Source organism: Chinchilla lanigera, unplaced genomic scaffold (genome assembly GCF_000276665.1).
Source record: "Chinchilla lanigera isolate Chin_1 unplaced genomic scaffold, ChiLan1.0 scaffold00038, whole genome shotgun sequence".
Classification (NCBI taxonomy): Eukaryota; Metazoa; Chordata; class Mammalia; order Rodentia; family Chinchillidae; genus Chinchilla; species Chinchilla lanigera.
In genome coordinates, this window is record NW_004955439.1 from 11,911,077 (window position 1) to 11,930,244 (window position 19,168).

The following is a 19,168-nucleotide window of genomic DNA, read 5'->3' on the forward strand; positions in this document are numbered from 1 at the left end:
CCACCCTCAGGGAGCCACCAGGCAGGAAGCTAGCCAGCCGGAAGACTAGCAACCTTATTCTTTATAGCCCCTAATTAGCAACAACCCAAATATGAGTGAAGAGAAGGATGAATAAACTGTCACATATTCATACAATGCAATGTTACTTAGCAATGAAAAAGAATGAACAACTTTTTGTTAATGGTCAGTTGACTTTTCAACAAGGTTGTTAAGTCAAAGGAGCAGGAGAGAATAGTTTCAACAAATTGTTCTGGGACAGTTGGGTACTCATATGCAAAAGAGGGAACTGAAAATTCTACCTCTCACCACAAACACAAATTAATTCAAAATGAATCATACACCTAAATGCAAGAAGTAAAAATATATGACTATTAGAAAAAGTAAGGAATTAATCCTCATTACTTGGATTAGGCAATGGTATCTTATATATTACATCAGAAGCATAAGCTAAAAGTGAAAAAAATAGATGTTAGATTTCATCAAAATTTAAAAACTTGGATCTTTAACCAAGAGAAATGAGAACATACATCCATGTGAAAACTTGAACACAAATGTTTATACAAGAATTATTTATAATAAGCAAAAGGTAGAAACAATTCAGATGTCCATCAGCTGATATATGAGTAAACAAAATGTATATTCACCAACTATTATTTGACAATGGAAAGAACGGGAATAGTGATGCATGCTATAACGCAGATAAACCTTGAGCAACACATTTTACCGAGAGAAGCTAGTAAGGAAAGACCAAGTGTTGTGTGATTCCATTTACATGAACTATCCAGAATAGGCAAATCTACAGAGACAAAGAGGAGTTTACACGTGGCCAGGAGCGGGAGGGACAGGGATATGTGGAGTGACTGCTAATTGGTGTGGGCTTTCTTTTTAGAGTAGTGAAAATGTCCTATAATTGTATGTGGTTCCTGCTTTACAACTCTATGAATATACTAAAACCCACTGAATTTTACACTTTAAAAGGGTGGCTTTTATGGTATGCGATTATATCTTAAACTGTTGCATATTTAAAAAGACTGTTACAATACACTCAATACAATAGGTGATCTTTTAAATATTGTGAGGGGGGGAATCCATGGATGAAGGAGAACATGCAGTATGATTTCGTGTATATGAGATTCAAGGTCAGATGAAACTAACTGAGGGTAATACAAATTGCAACAGTAGTTACCTCGTGGGGAACAAGGACAGAGTATGGGTTGGGGGGTAGTGGTGGTAAAAAGGGAGCCAACTGGAATACTAGAAATGTTCTCCAACTTTGATATGATTCATTGTTTGGATTTATGTATATGCAAGCAGTTAGTGAGCTACACACTTAAAGACTGATATGATTAAGGCCGTTTATATTTCAATAAAAATGTAAAAGAGAAAGGATGGATAACCTTGTAAAGAAATTTAAGCTTAGAAAAAGCGGGATAACAGATTGGGGGAGGGAGCTCCGTTGTTTCAGTTATGTGGAAAGCAAAGTCTTTTGCTCAGAGTCTTAGGAAGGGGATTAAAATTTTATGGAAAGGAGATACTGACATTGAAGAAGAGAGATGTTCATTCTTGTCTAATTGCTTCCTGGGATAGCTAGATGATTTGTGTGCACATGCTCTTACGTATACAAAATATGATATGTCTGTGTCTTGTGATACCACTGTGGGGAGAAGCACTGGAAGTTGTTATTAATTTTTTAAACTTATTTTATAGAGAAGTGAGGTCAATAAGAAATGAATAATCCTCTTCACCAACTGAACTACTCTTTGCCTTGGTCTGTATTGAAGACTGAAGGAATTAAAAGGTCTAATCTCATCATTATCTCCCTTTCCCCATATAGCTTAGCCTCTTTAATAAAAATAAACTTTATTTTCAGTGGTTTCTATCAGCACAATTAAAAATCACTTACAATTTATAACAATGCTATCTATCTTTAAGCTAGAATTAGATAGTGTATTTAAGGCTCTTCTTCACTTTTAGGTAAGTAGAAAACTGTTTTTTTTAATTGTTATTTTACCAAGAGACCAACAATGATGGTTTCTATTTTTGAGACTAGATTACAATGTGAAATCTTTGAAAATGTTGCTATTGTCTGGTGTAGAGTATAGCATATTGATGCATTAACAATACATGAGCAGAACTCAGGGCATACAAAATTTACTAATTACAAACCATTACCATTGGTGGTACCACTACTACCACTACCAGTTCACAACCAAAGACCTTGAGGTTCAAGAGGTTAAGTGTCCTACTCAATCTAAAACAACTAATAAGCCAACAATGGGCCTTTGAACAGATCTTGACCAGATAAACCAGTCCATTTACCACACCATCACATAAAACATATTCTCTGTGCTTAAACAATTTATAAATTTCTAGTAATGACAATCATAAAATGGGCAGACAGCTTGAGAGATACCATAAAAATAGAAATAAGTCCCTCTGGGAGTTTAGAAGTGAAGATGACAGAAAATTTTTCTCAGAGATGATTTTCCAGGTGAGCCTTGAAGAAGCGTTGTAATTTCAAAAGGTAGAAAAAATGGGAGGCATTTCAGTTGTGTGTGATAGCAGGAGAATTAGGTATAGGGTCAGAAAAACATGGGACATATCTTGGAACATGAAATAGCTTTGTTTTACTGAACTATGAGAAAAATGTAGGGTAGTGATGGGAGAAAGATAGGAAAAGTTAGCAATGTAAACTGAATTTCATAGGCAGTGGTGTACAATGGAATATAAATGGAATTATATCTCAAGGTAATATAAACACACGTAAACTTCATCTGTCTTCTTTTTAAGTAGAGAGGGAAGCAAGGGGAAGAGGGGAAGCCATAATCACCTAAATCATCTACCTGTAGGCAAAGGAGTGGAGACCCTGAACAAACTGGTGGCAATAAAAAAAAAGATTCAGTAGCAAGGAGAGTTTCCATGGTAGATTTTTTTGTTTACTATCACTTTGGGCAAATGAAAGAAAATAGGGAAAAGATACTAAATAAAGCTATGAGATGCAAACACAATTTTTTTCTTTTACTTTTTATTTATTTATTTATTTTGTAGCTCTGAGTTTGGAGCCCAGGCCCTGTGTATGCTGGGCAAGTGCGCTACCACTGAGCTACACCCCAGCTCAAGGCTATATGATTTTGATACTGACTCATTGAGTTGCATAAAGGTGAGAGGTTGAACTTATAGAGATTGCAAATGGTCAATAAATGCATGAAAAGATTTCAACTTCATTGGTAAACATGTAAATGCAAATTAAGGATAAAGTTACTGTGTTCTAGCCTATCATATGGAGAAAGATTTTTTAAAAAATCTGTTCAGAAACAAGCTTAAGAGAAATATGGGGTTTAAACAAGAAAATGAAAACATTTGGTGAAGGACACAAGGAAAGCTAGAAAAAATAGAAATAATATACTTGAATGAGAGTATTGTATACTTTAAAAATAAAAAATGGCCTCAAGTTTATAAATTTAACTCAATAAAACAAAAAGTTGACAAAATGATTTTAAAGAACATGTATTTTATTAAGTGAAGTTAAATAAGTAGGTTTAAAACAATGTTTATAGCATGCAATGATTTGTATAAACTACACACATACATACAAGGAGAACAGGGACCACTAAAGTAAGAGGGAAAGACAAATACCTCTTATCTCTTTTACTCTTTTTGATTTTGAAAATTAAAGATAATTAAATCAATTAAAAGGAATAGCTGGGAGAGTCTTTTAAAAAGGAATAATTATATATTGTGGGTAGGGTATGATTGATCTGAAATACTCTACTAGACAAAAATCTTGTTAGAAGGACTAAGTGAATGAATATAAGTACTGTTTGCAACAGTTTTGGGCATGTGCAGTATTACATAGATGTTTGTTATTTTTATAATCTTAATAGGGAAATTGCGTGACTTTATACAATCATATATTCATAAAAGAATATGTTGATAGATTTTTGCTATATGAAGTTTAAAAACTTTCAGATGGGGAAAATAAAACAATAAGATGAAAAGACACATAACAAACTGGGAAAATACTATATAACATACATGGATTGGTGAAGTCAGTCATTTTACAAGTATTTTTGAGTACCTATCCTGGGCCAAGCGTTGCACTAGAGGCAGGCTAGATTGTGATGAAGAATGTGGATTTTTGGCCCTCAGGAATGTATAATCCACAGAGATTAAGAATGATATCCCCATTATATAAAGATTATTAAAAATCATAAAAAATGCCACAGCTAAGAGATGGTCAAAAGAAAAGGTTTTTTTTAAAAAAATATTGCTTATGGCAAAAAAAAAAAATACAGGATAACAAAGTCTCAGTAGTCAGTTTTACAGAAACAAAACCAATGAGATTAATTACTTTGTTTATTAATGGTAAAGATTTTTAAAACAAGAAAGAAAAAGAAAAACACTCATATTGGATTGGTAGAAACAGGCATTCTCACATCCTGGGAGTGGGAGTATAATTGGCATAAGCTTCCTGCAAGACAGTTTAACAGCACGTATCAGAATTTTAAATATGCAAACTGTTTGACCCTCTAATTCCTCTCCTAGGAAGAAGTAATTGGACATATGTGTGAAGATGTATGCCCAAGAATATTTCCATCAACATCTTGTAATAGTAAAAAAACACAAAACAAGGGTAATACATCTTAAATATTAAGTTGAATTATGGTGCATTGAAACAATAGAACATGATTAATAAGGATAATGTGGGTCTACATACATTGGTGTGAAAAGATGCCATGATGTTATGTTAGGTGAGAAAGGTAGATTTCACAACAGTACTCTGATTCCCCTTAAAGATGTAGGTATATGTCTGAATAATGTATGTATGGAAAGATAGATTCCAAAGCATAATAGACATTGACATTTTATATGATTTTCATTTTATTCTTTATACAACTTTTGGTGGCATTTTCTAAATTTTAAGCAATCAATATATTATTTATGCACCAGTATACAAAATAAAGCTATTTAAAAGTTGTTTCTTAAACTTTTATTTTCAAAAATCCTTTGAGAATGACCACTGTTTAACCAAAGGCATATAACTAAAATTTTTATTATTAAAGCTCTCATGTTTTGCACATTCATATTTTGTCCTGTTCTGAGTCGGTAGGGAAACCTTTGTAAATAATAAAATATTTCAAGAATTTGGAACAAAATGACAATCACAGAGTTTTGACCTCATTTCTACGATGCTTAAGAGAACGGAAGGAAAAGAAACCCTGACAGGGCGACAGACAAGAAATCTGAGTAGCATTTTAGTCTCTGTGTAGTAGGTGCCTGGGTGGGTGGTGGGTGGTAGAATGGAAGAGAACTGAGCAGTTTGCCTCTTCCTTGGTTTGCTATTGGTCTCACTGTTCTTAAAACTCACTAAATTTCCACATATACCAGGTATTAGGGTGCAAGAGAACAACTCCCTTCATCCCTGTCTCTTTCCTACCCTTTTTGCCCTGTTATCTGAACATTAACTTCCCTTGGCTTTGCAATCTTTACTCTGCTAAGATGGTAGAAAAAATCCCCAATTCAATCCAGTCTTTTGTGGGACTCAGGGACCTAAAGTTTACCATAATTTAGGCAGAATTACTGTATGACTCACAATCCTACCCATCCATGAACAGAAAACAACTATGTCCCAGCCTCAGATCTTGGGGCCAGAGAAGGCAGGCTCTGGGAACTATGGAGTTATTGTTGTAAAGAATGTGTATAATTTCATATAGGTCCCAAGCATGTTCTGAAAACTAAATAGACAAAAGTACAATTACTGTTGTATATGGGAACCCATATTTTAAACACTTAGATGAAAGAAAATTCTTATTCTCAAAAAGTTTACAAAGTACAAACTCGAGATAATAAACTTTGCGTGGTCCTTCATACCTTCCTATCTCTGTATTGGGGCTTTTCCCATCCCATTTCCCCTCTGAATTTCTTGCCCCAGTGAACCTGACAGGAGCAAAATGCCCAGCACCCAGTACGTTTCTACCAGACCATTTTAGTCCAAATTTTACAGGCCTGTGGAATAGCCCCCTATTCCTCACATACGTCTTTCCCTTCCTCTCTTACAATGAAATACCCATGTAAGTTTTTAAAAAATGAAAGTAAATTTTGATTGTTATGGTATTTTGAGGAAGGGATAAGGAAAGGTGTTAGATAATTTTCATGTTTCCAGACCTAATTATTGGTATCCCCACTAGAAAAATTAACAAAATTTTCTAACCATCTTCCCCCCCAAAATAAATGTTGAAATGCTTACTGTTGTAAAATGGAAAACCTTATGAAGTCTGAAGAACTTTATAATAATAAGTCTATGTATGTGAATTGGAAGAAAAAAATGACATGTTATGGAAATACATGTAGACTTCAGTTTCAGCTACTGTAGCATTTCCTTAAATGAAATTTAAAAGAATGTTACTTCAGATTTATGAATAACTTCTTTGTCTGTGTTCATTCAGACAGCATTTCACTGAAGAACTTTGTGTTTTATTGGTTTTCTTCTTTGAACTACTTTTCTTTCCACATGATAATGTCAGGGATTTTAGTTTCTAACAAGAACAGATGAGAGGTTTGAGATAAGGAAATAATTGGGAGGCGCTTTTATACATTTAATGGTTCCCAAGTCCCAACAGTCTTGTGAAATTGGATAGGGTCCACAGAAAACGGAAATGTATGCAAAGTGACAAGCCAGGGCAGTGTTTGAATTTCAAGTTTGTGGTGAGCCAAGTAACATTATGTAGCAGAATTTGACACTTGATTATGTGAATAATGCATACAAACACCCCAAGTCAATACCATTTATACTTATAATCTACATTATACTTATAATCTACATTTCACAAAGACATTTGAACAGTAAGACATTCTATTTTTGACAAAGTAGCTTTCAACATTATCCAGGTGATGTTTCCAAACTTGGAAGACTGCAGTACTAAGCCATTTTTAAACAAAGGAATCCAATTTTTTTAGGTAAAATGGAGATCCTGTATGATCCTGATCATAGTGCACACCTGCTCTGTTTTACATATATACATCAGGTGCATGTCACATATTTATAAATTTGAGTGCTCTGTGAACTGAAGCCAGAGTATCAGGACCTGGCCTTTTGCTGTTGTGTCTGCCCTGTCTTCTATTTTTACCTATCAGGTTGTGACCTGTTTTATAATATGTCTTCCTTTGTTAAGTCTGGACATGCCCCACTTCTGAAGCTGCAGAAAGAGAGTCGATCCAACTAAAACAGACCATTCCAGATTGAATTCACAGTATTCTGTAACTGAAGGAATAGGAAGAACCCACAGGAAATTGGGCTGTCTGGCAAAACCCACTGTGACCATCAGTAAAAATCGAGATGTGATCACTATAAGAAACAAAAACATCTTTAAAAATAATGAGATCTCCTTTATGAGGAAACCACATGAGATGGCCATAAAACCAAGGATGGAAACCTTAGAAAGCACCTCCCTGATTCAAGTTCAAAACTGGGATGGATGAAAGACCACCACTGGCAAAAAGTTACTGGATGGGAAAATGGAAATGGACAGTCCTGAACCATATTACTTAACACTGACATTGGAAGGAGAATAAACATACTCAGTCTCAAACTCCTAATCACTCCCAAACTGAGATCCAAACTGCTAAGGTTGCTTAACAAAATTCTACAGTAAAAAATTTATCTGTTCCTGAAGAAGTAGAAATGACAAATAAATACATGAAGAAATGTTCAGCATCATTGGTCATTTGAGAAATGCAAATTAAAACAACACTGACACTCTGTCTTGCTTTAGAAAGAATGACCATCATCAAGAAATCAACCAATAACAAATGCTCGAGGGGCTGTGGGGAAAAAGAGACCCTTCTCCACTGTTGGTGGGCATGTAGACTGGTGGAACCACTGTGGAAATCAGTGTGGAGATTCCTCAAAAAATTAGGACTAGAGGTCCCACTAGACCCAGCTATTCCTCTTCTTGGTCAAAAGAATTAAAAGCAGCATACCATAGCAATATATGCATACCCATATTTGTAGCAGAACAGTTTATAACAGCTAAATCTTGGAAACAGACCAAATGCCCATGAAGTGATGAATGGCTAAAGAAGATGTGCTTTTTTCTTTTTATACACTAGAGTAATATTTAGTCATAAAGAAAGATAAACTTTAGACCTTTCTAGCTAAATGGATGCACCTTGAGGACATACTCTTAAGTAAAATAAACCAGCCACATGTGTAAATACCACATTGTTTCTCTGGTGCAAGAAATCGAAAGTGTAAATAACGGCCAAAATGTATAACAGATATTGTGAAACAGGAAGAAAATGTTCAAATGGGAAGGGGAACTAGGAATGGAGGAGGGGGAAAAGAAGGAAGGGAAAAATGATGAGAAAAGAAGAAAAAATGGAAACAAAGCTTTGGTAAATAAGGGGAAGAGGGATTGAAGGAGGACAGGGAAATGGGGAACAAAGAATCAAGTTGTGTCATGTAACAAGGTTTCAGTAAGTCACCAGATTGCCTAGGTTGGGCTCAAACTTGCAATCCTGCTTCAGTCTCCCAGAGTTCTGGGATTACAGGTGTCTGTCACCAAGACTGGCTAAGTTCTCTCTTCTTTTGTCTCTGTAGAAACTGAAATGATTTGCTCAAGATCAGAGTTATTGGCAGAATCACTTCGACAATCAAGACTATCTGACTCCAGTCAATCTTGTACCCACCATTCAACAAACATATCAGTCAAAACCACTGTTGTACGTTTTTCTTTTATGTGATGAAAATAGGTCCCTAGAATCAAACATACAACTCAGGATTTTAAAAGATTTAACCCAAATAACTATTAACAATATGTATACATTTTAGAATGAGCTCTTTTACTTAGAGTCACTAGAATTATAGGGATTATCCTTAGTTTACTATCTTATACAAGATATTGCTCCTATATTGTTAATATTTACGGACAAAAATTATTCAAAAATAGAAGAAATAATCCTTCTGTCTTTGTCCAGAAGCTTCATCTTCATCTAGTTTGCCTTGTTTTATTTAACTTCATTTTCATGCAACAATTATGAAATAGAGTAGATTTGCTTTAATTTTTACCACAGCATCAGACTTACTCTTCTGGTATGAATTATAGCAGTTGATAGACCAACTGATCAATAGATTACAATGTAGTAATTAGTCTCTTGACCAGAACAGAATATTTCAAACCAATGTAATAACCACAAATGAAAAATCTCCATTAAAATCAGATGGGTCTTAACACCCTTTTGATTTAATGTTACTCATTTTCTATTATATATGAAATAGATAAAAATGTCAATAATTATACCATCAAGGAAGAAAAAGAAATCCCAAATTCATTTAACATTAAAAAGATTCTTTAATCAACTCCCAATGGAAATTGTGATTGATAGTAGTAATAACAATAGACATGTTTTAAGAGTTCAAAAATAACTTAGGCAAGAGGAATGCGCTTAATGGGTCAATGGAATTAATTCCTGTAGCTGAGATTATCTTCAAAATTCTTAAATAGTTTGTCAAGTGGGAGGATATGGTATTTTATGATATTTGTGTCTGAAATAAGAAAACTAACAATTCTTTGTATCCTACACTGTGTAAAATGTCTTTCACATTTTCTTCTTCCTTAGAATAAACTTAAAGAGTACATATAAAAACCCCCAATATGTAGGAAAAGTGAAGTTCAAAGAGATTAAACGACATGTTTAAGGCTATACATATGGTAAGTAGTGGATTATTTTTATTTATTTATTTTTTTGGCAGGGTTTCACTATGTAGTGCAAGCTGGCCTTGAACTCACTTATGTAGCCCAGGATGGCCTCAAACTCATGGCAATCCTTCTGGCTCACCCTCCTGAGTGCTGGGATTGAATAGTGGATTCTTGATTTGAAAAGATGTTCTCTGATTTTCAAGCTATGTCTTAACACAAAGAAAATGCATCATTACCAAGGAATAGCACACATATTTTTGGGATATCCAGAATGGTAGCCACATTATTACAACATTTTAGAGCTACTATGAATATAACCCTTGGTAAGACTTGGATGTGGTTTGTCCCCAAAGGGTGCACATTTTGGGAGTTTTGGTCCTCAGTGTGACAGTGGAACCTAGCAGGAAGTGCTTAGGGCATTGAAGATGCTGCAGTTAGCAGAGATTAATGTAGCCCTTGTGGAACCCTAGTTAGTTCCCACAAGAGTGAGTTCTTATGGAAGGACAAGACTGGCCTCCCTGTCTCTGGCTTCCAGTCTTGCCATGTGATCACTCTCACATGCGCTCCCACCCTGATGGCATCTACCACGAGGTCCTCACCAGAGGCCAAAAATTGGGGCCACGTAACTTAGACTTTCAGCCTCCAAAACTGTGAGCTAATAAACCTCTTTTCTTTATAAGTATCCCACTTCAAGTACTTTATTATGACAATGGAAAATGGACTAGGACTCAGTCCTCTAAAATCGCCTTTGCTTAATATTTTCCCCCTTCAATTAAATTGTGATTTATTACCAAGGGCTTCTTGGGTATTTTAAATTGATGGGCCTACTTTTTTTTTTTTTTCCATACTGGGATTGAATGTAGGGCCTTTGTTCTGAGCTATATGTCCAGCCCTTTTTAAAATTTTGAGACAGTCTAAGTTGCTAAATTGCCCAGGGTTGCCTTGAACTTTTGATCCTCCTTCCTCAGCCTCCTAGTTGCTGGAATTACAATCATGCACTACCACGTTTGGCTGGGTGGTCCTATTTTTAAGTAAAACAAAATAAAGTGACAATTATGTTGTGAAATATGAAATGAATTGTTTCAGCATTTCATAACCCAATATATTTTCACACAAAACCAAATAGTTTTTAATAAGTAAAGAGTCTTCAATAAAGGAAGAAAAAACACCAACCAAAAAATTAATATGTCATGAATATCATATATTATTTTAAAATGTGGCCATTTATTCAAAATATATTGTTTGAAAATTTACATAAATTGTATGTGCTCATTGATAAAATATTTTAAAGCAATGCAATAAACCTATAAACTGAGCAAGTTCTTCTTATTCAAATCATTACTTGTATATATACATCTTGTCAAATCCTTTTCTGACCATTTATTTTAAAAATAATAAGTCATAGGCATAGCAACTAAAGGAAATGCATGATCCCTATCAGATCCCAGATAAGAAAAAACATAGATATAAATGATTTTATTAGGACACCTGGGTATTTACATTTGATTCCAGATTTGATAATAGTAATACAACAATATTTACTTCCTTCAGAATTTAAATTGCATTGTGGATGTAGAAGAAGGTTCTTATTTCTAGAAGATAGATGGTGAAGTATCAGAATCTGAACCTAACTGTCAAATGGTAGAGGAAAGGATGGAAGAATGGAGAGAAGGAAGGGGAAAATGAGAAAGAGTAAGGGAGAAGGGAGGAAGGGGAGACAGAGACAGAGACAGAGAAAGGTACTAAGCAACCGTGGAAACCAAAATTATATAAATTGGTGAATAGGAATCTAAGGGCTAGAATGTACAGATTTATTGTACTATTCTTGCAACTTCTCTAACAGTTTGAAAAATTTCAAAATAAAAGAATAAAAAGGAGGTTGGAAAATATTATAACAACACACCATAATGAAAATAGCCTTTTTGTGTCAGAAATAACTGTGCTCAATACCAGACTCTACTGATTACTTGTTAGGTGACATTGGCCTCTTGGAGATTCTGTTGTACTTCTTAAAGTAAAGGTACTATCTGTCTTGAAGTGTTCTTGAAGGAGTTAAGGGGGAGAAGGCCTGGCCTACAATACTCACAATACATACTTCTCATTCAGACTAAACTTACACCATTTTAAAAAATATAACCTATGTGAGAACTTCCTGTTTACAGCAGTCTTAGCTAAATTATTCAAGTCACCTCCATACCCTACCCTTCACAGCTAAAAACAATGAAAAAGGATGGACATATTTAAAAATCTCTAGAAATACTGAAGTTTCTGGAGATTAAATAAAATAATCCTACAATAAAATAGTAAGAAATTTTCAAGCTAAACACAAAAGGAAAATGAGAGCCCATAGATGAAATCAAGGAAGAAGCCACTTTAGCCTTGAGGTTATTTTAGGATCTCAGAAAATTAGAATCTTTCTTTTGTTAGGCTTGAGAACCACAAGAACAAGAACCAAAGTCCAGAGTTTGCTGGAGCTGGGACATCAAGTCCATGAGCCCCCTTGCAATGGACTGAGTGCTCAAAGGGCTACAGCCTGCAGGTAAGCCACACGCAGGATCCCTTGTAAGCTTGTCACATCTATAGTCCCAGCTACCTGGTAGGCTGAGGAAGGAGGATGGCTTGAGCATAGGAGATGGAGACCACTCTGCACAATGTAGTGATGTTAGGCAGATAGACATTAGTAGGTTTGAGGGACGAAGCCCGGGTTCCAAAATAGTATGTATTATCAGTTAATTTAAAAAAGCTTCAATGTATAATGATTTATAATCGTTTCTTAGGTCTCAGATCTAAAACAGTCCCACAGAGCACAATGCCATCTTAAGGTTATACACTGTGCACATTCCTTTGGTTATCGGGGCACTTGGCCATTTATTCCCATCACAAGGCACACAGCATTCCTGGGTGCCATGGCCTATGCTCAGTGATATCAGAAAAGGAACCATTCTCTAAAGACCCTCCCTCCTTAAGTTAAGATCTGATTTAGATTCTTATATTATTAAGGCCCCTGAGGGGACGTTGACTCCTTAAAAGAAACAAGGAAGACGTTTTCGAGATGTCAGTATTCCAAAGTCACCCCTCAGAGAAATGTAGATAAACACCATAATCATCGTAGTTGCCTGCACTGGAGGAGTCCAGACTCACTCTCTGGGCAGAGCAGGAGGATGAGAAAGATAGGAGACACTGCAAGACGGTAGAAAATACGTTTATTTGAAGTCTCAGAAGGAGAGGGCAGAGACAATGGGAAAGTATTTGAAGATATAATGGGTGAGAATTATCTGTAGCTGAGAAAAGTATCAATCCCTAGATTATAGGTCATTCAACCTCAAACTAGGTAAATTAAAAAAAGACCTTCCTTAGTCTTATGTAGTGAAATGATAGAAAAACAAAAACAAAAACAATATCTTAAAAGCAGTACAAAACAACAACAAGAAAGACTATGTTCAAAGGAGAGGGTGCTTGATAAGTAAAGGCCAGGGGTCTTCACTGGCAGCTCTATGAGACATTTATGAAAGAAATAAGTCAGATCTTTCACAAATTTTTGCATAGAATCTTAAGTCCCTTTCATCTCCTTTTGTGAAAACTCTATTGAAGTTTGTACCAGAGGTTTTTGGCAGTAAGGTTGGATAAGAAGGAAAAGTTAAAGTATAATGAATGGAAGGAAGGAACAAAGTATAATTTAGAGGCTACAGTTATTTACTTTTCTGTATTCAAAATTCTGTATCTAAATTTCACACTAAAAGGTTTCAAAAAGATCTTTATGTTTGCATACAATTTCCACTGCACTCATATTAACGATCTTATGTAATCATCCTGATTCTGGGAGAAAACTAAAGTTCAGAGAAGATGAATCATGAAGCTGTGAGAATTTGCACCAGAAGTGAGGTCTACTGATTCTTCCAGTGCTTTCCATTTCTCAAATATTTTCCTGTGGCTTCCATTTGAATGTCAATTGTCCATAAATTCATTTATTCAGGAGCATGATTTACATGATGTGGTCTGCTATTGGTCATAAAGTGACATCAAGCTATGCATGACCATGGTATTAGACAGGAGGAAGAGATTAAAAAACCAGCACTGCTGAATGACTTTGCTTATCAAGAGAGAAGGTGTCCAAAGTATGTTGGAAACCATTGATAGCACTAGAGGTATAGGCTGAACTGTGTCCCCTTCACATCCATATGTTGATGTCACAACTCCTAGTACTTCAGACTGTGACTGTAATTGGAAAAGGGTCTTTAAGGAGGTAAAGTTAAAATGTCGTTAGGATGGGTCCTAACCCAATATCACTGCTGTCCTTATAAGAAGAGGAAGTCTGGATGTGGAGAAGATCACACAAACACAGAGAGAGGCAGTCATCCCCACGCCGGGGAGAGAGCCCTGGAAGAGAGCCTCACTGCACAGCCCCTAGAGGAAACCCACTGCGCGGTTACCTTGATCTTGGACTTCTAAACTCCAGGACTGTGAGAAAATAAATTTTTATTTAAGCCATTCAGTCTGCGCTACTGTTCTGGCGTTTTTTAAACAAACATAGGCAGTAACTAAAAGAAAACAAAAGGCTATTACTCTTGAACACAAGGCAGGTATAATGCATTGAGGGTTTGGACAGCAAAGCTTAGGTTTTATAGCTCTTTACTCCCTTTAACATTTTTCTATTAATATTTTTTTTCAGGGAAATAATTGCTGTTGGATATTTGACAAACATTTGCTTCCCTATCTTCCCTTTTACCATTGAAACAATTACCTTTATAACACCATAGTGGGTTGAGGTTTTGCAGTAATTAAATTATGCTATGGCAGAAAAATTGCTTCTCTGATGACTTGACTTATGTTAGATAATGTAAATAACGTCATATTTTCTGTAAAATGATCTAAAATATTTTGAAAGGTATTATAAATTTCTCTTTAACAGACTGTATTGAGTTTACATGTAGACAGTAATATTTTGAAGAGTTGATGTGAATATTAATTTAGTAACTATTTGAGAAGGTTTTAGAGACCTGTTCTACATGCCCTTCTCTACCCAGGCTGAATGCACCTGAAACATCTGGTCTTTCATTCATTAAACTCAGCATTCCAGTGGAAAATACTATTGGAATGTGCAAAGATGCAAACGACAAGCCAGAACAGCTGCATCTGAGACCAGTTTTATTTTGAAATCAGAAAGCCCATGCAAATAAACAACAGCAGCACACATAAGAAGTGAATTAATGAGTTTACTAGAAATAACCCAAAAAGAAAAAAAGCTCAGCTGTAGTTTCTAGCTTTCTATTTAGAATTAAAAGAGGTAGGTTATTAATCACCCTGATTAAGTTGTTAGAGTTATATAAAATAATTTCATTAATCATCCAGAATGAGATGATAGATTTATATAAAGTGATCTTATACTATAGTACATGTAAGAAAAAATTCAGGTTATTTTATACTCAATGATTTTTCTAAATAAAAAAATTCCCTTTCTATTTTATCCCAAATCCCTCTTCTCTCCCTCCCTGTCTCTCTCTCTCTCTCTCTCTCTCTCTCTCTCCCTACCTCCCTCTCTCCCTCTCTTATTTCCTTCTCTTTTAGAGGAAGAATCCAAAAGTTTTCCAATGTATTGTCATTATTAGGCCCCTTAACCAAAGGTCTGTATTCATGAAAATGGGTCTAATAGAAAATTTCTGGGATTCACATGGCTGTTTTCATGAGAAGCACATCTCAGTTGGAAACTCCTACCTTGCCAACATTTTAAAAAAATAGTGAAGGTAAGTACTTGGAAAAATTAATTTATCCATCTCATCAAAAATTTTAGTTCAATCCTCATATATTGAGTAACAACGAAAACATCTATTAGCTTAGGTTATATGATATTTTTATTAAAGAAAAACAAAGAAATTTAATTAAGATTAAGAATGTTTAGGAAATAGGTCATCTGGTTAGCTATGAAAAAAAGTCTAACTTTTGAATAAGCTTATTGTTGATTTGTAGACATTTTAGGGGTACTTTTGTTCCAAATTAAAAATATGCTGCATTTCTTAGTAACTTTTATGAATCTTAATTCACCTGTTGGAACACTGTTGACAATATAGTTTAATGCAGTTTCAAAAACAAATTTAATGCCTGTTCTGTCTCTTAAAAATTTATGCTGTTTATTTTAATATCTTTTTCAAAGTAAGCAAAAATTCTAAAACTGTTTCCTTTAAACTTGCCATTTTATAGCCAATCCCTTGCTTGTATATAACATTAATTGCATCAATTACTCATTTAAAAATTGTTTTTGTTTGACTTGTTCAATTTTCTTTTCTTGTTTTAAGAGAAAAAATAAAACAAAATTTCAAACCAAGATAATAGGAGGGTGACAATTTTTTAATACATTGTGTATTGTTATCTTAAAATTAGTTACTCAGAGTACAAGATATCATTGTTTAATTGTCCAAATAATATTCGCATAAATCTTTCTTTTCAGTGCACTAAGAATAGCTGTAGTATAACTATATCAACTAATATATATTTATGCATATATATTTTTTTGCTTTTCCCTTTTTCCTTTTCTCCTTTCCCTCATCCCAGTTTCTCTTTCCTTTTCAACAGTTTCTTCCCATTTTACAGTATCTATTTTTTTATTTTAAAAATAAAAGGAGGAAAACATTAACAGACAGACAACCTTTTACAAAATAGCAAAAGAACGATACAGACAATACAGAGTTATAAACAAAGTGGTAGGAAATTAACAATGCTTGTTGTATTACATATTGATATCTTCAAAGTAGTTTCTCATGAAAACAGATAGAGACATGCAATATTGATCAATCAAGGACTCACTGACAGTTTCTTTCAGCAAAGAAATAGAGGACAGTAGAACAACTATGTTAACTATCCTGCATATACATACATACAAATTTCTCCTTTTTCCCTTCTCTTTTCCCCCATCCCAGTTGCCCTTTACCCTTGAGTGTTTTCCTATCATTTCACAATGTCTATCACACCTCCTACTTTAAATTAACTCTTTTAGGTTTTACACTAGGGAGACAATATGGTGCTTGCACATGCAGGTCTGATTTATTTCACTTATGAGTATGGTCTCTAGTTGTGACCATTTACCTATAAAGACCTGGAGTTTATCTTTCTTTATAGCTGAGTAATATTCCATTATATAAAAGTACCACAATTTTCTTATCCAATCCTCAGTGGATGGACATTTGGGTTGCTTCCACACTACAGATTCCACAGAAATTCAGAAGGTCATTAATACAGTATCTGTTGTACATTTTGGATTTTATTTACTCTTTCAGCTTCTCACACTAGGGAGACAATATGATGTTTATACAAGTGAACCTGATTTATCTCATTTATGAGTATGGTCTCAAGTTGCATCCATTTACCTCTTTTTTTTTTTTTTGTTGGTATACTGGGAATTGAACTCAGGACCTTGCATTTGCGGGCAGGTGTGTCACTGAGCTATATTCATTTACTTTTTTTTTTTTTTTTTTCATTTTCTTGAGACAGGGTTTCACTACACAGTTCAGGCTGGCCTTGAGCTCACTTTGTAGCCCAGGCTGGTCTCGTACTCACAATGATCCTCCTGCCTCAGCCTCCCGAGTGCTGGGATTATAGGTGTGCGCCACCACACCTGGCCATTTACTTATAAAAGTCTCAAATTTATATTTCTTCATGGCTAAGTAATACTCCATTGTATAAAAAAACTTTTTTATCCAACACATTTTGATAAGCTTTAAATGGTAAATGTGTTTATTACTTTTGGATTCAACAATGTATCATTCCTAATCATTTTGAATGGATAGTTTATTAAGTGGTGTGCTATATCTGTAGCAACTTGGGGATTGTGTTGAATTTTAACAAAATGAACCAAAACTAAAAATAGAAGAAAAACTGTTCAATTCAGATCTCATTACTTTGGACTTTGAGATAAATTGTCATCCAAATTCTAGGCTGAACTGTCCCTCAGCTTTACTATTGAAAAGGGGATTTTCCCAGTAAATTATTAATGTAAAGAAGGTGAGGGTACTTATAACCATTCATTTACTTTACAGCTAATTACTTCACATCCACTAAATGTAATACACTCTTCTATGCTCCTGGGATATATAAGAAAGAAAAACAGACACAGGTTCCTGCCTTGTGGAGTTTATTTTCTAACAGAGTAGGGGTGGCACAGGGAAGCAATTGAAAGTTTGCAAACATGTTGATGGTCCTATGGTTTGAATGTGCCTCCTCCAAAATTCAGGTGTTGTCCGTGTGTCCTATTAGGTGTCTACAGAGCCACGAGGGCATCTACAGAGACATGGCGCAGGGAGCGCTTCTTTTTGCTTTTCCACCTTCTGCCGTGTGAAGATACAGTTTTCCTTCCTTCAGGATGCAGTGTTCAGGGCATCATCTTGGAAGCACAGAGCAGCCCTCACCAGGTGCTGACACCTTCATCTTGGGCCTCCCACCCTCTAGATATGTGAAGAATAAATTCCTGTTCTTTATAAATCACCCAGCCATAGGTATTTTGGTATAGCAGCATAAAATCGAGTAAGACAGGTGATAATAATTGTTACAGGTAGAAATAAAGCAAGAGGAAGATAGAGACGATTAAGGGAGGAGAGGCGGTTAGGTCAGAGGAACACTGATATTCAAGGTGATAGTCAAGCAACAGTGAGGGCGGAGCTGTGGGTCCATGTGAAAGGAGGTCTGCAGGTGCTAATGCTGGGAAGGGTTTCCTTGGCCCGGCAAGATGAGAACAGGGGGAACAAGGTCAGATTGTGCAGGACTGTGCGCCCCACACTGACTGCCCATCCCAGTCACCTATGGAGCTTTTAAGACATTCAAGCCAGGCCCCAGCCCAGGGACTCTGGGTTGAATGAGTCTTCCCAGGCAACTCAGGGAAGGCCTTGAAGCTGTGGTAAGGACTTGGGCTTTTATTTTGAATCAAATGGACACCACTGTATGGTTTTAAGCAGAGACGTGATCTGGAGGGGCAAAGGCAGTGAAAACTACAGCCTGAAGGGAAGGTATTTGCGTTTATCTTTCTGTGATTGGTTTATGTCAATTGACATATCATGTCCCCCAGGTTTACCTCTAGTGTCACAAATGATAAAATTTTATTTTTAATGACTGAAAGTATCTCATTATATATATAGGTAAAAATACTTCATCAGTTTCAGATCTAAGAGTATATTCTCTCTAATCATTATATATACATATATATTTTATGTACCACATTTCATTTGAGAAATTTAGAAAAAAATTGAGAAATTATAAACACTATATACACTTACGGAATGTCAGTGTAGTATTCTGATGCATGTGTACATGGTGTAACACGTTTTCTTTATCCATTAATCTATTTATGGGCCTCTAGGTTGATTGCAGTTTTTGGTTACTGTGACTAATACTGCAATAATATGAGAGCACAGATGTGTCTTTAGTGTACTGATTTCCTTTCCTTTGGATATAAAACTAGTAGTGAGATTGCTGGATATTATTTCATT

At 35.3% G+C, this 19,168-nt stretch overlaps 1 protein-coding gene across 1 annotated transcript in view; it reads left to right on the top strand.

The window, feature by feature from the left end:
- The window catches only part of LOC102025623 (nascent polypeptide-associated complex subunit alpha, muscle-specific form-like), a 23,900-nt gene extending 16,328 nt beyond the window's left edge, over positions 1-7,572 (top strand). Inside the window, 1 exon segment of the mRNA XM_013517303.1 lies at positions 7,268-7,572. Coding sequence (XP_013372757.1) covers positions 7,268-7,572 — 305 coding nt within the window.
- The last annotated feature ends 11,596 nt before the right edge of the window (positions 7,573-19,168 follow it).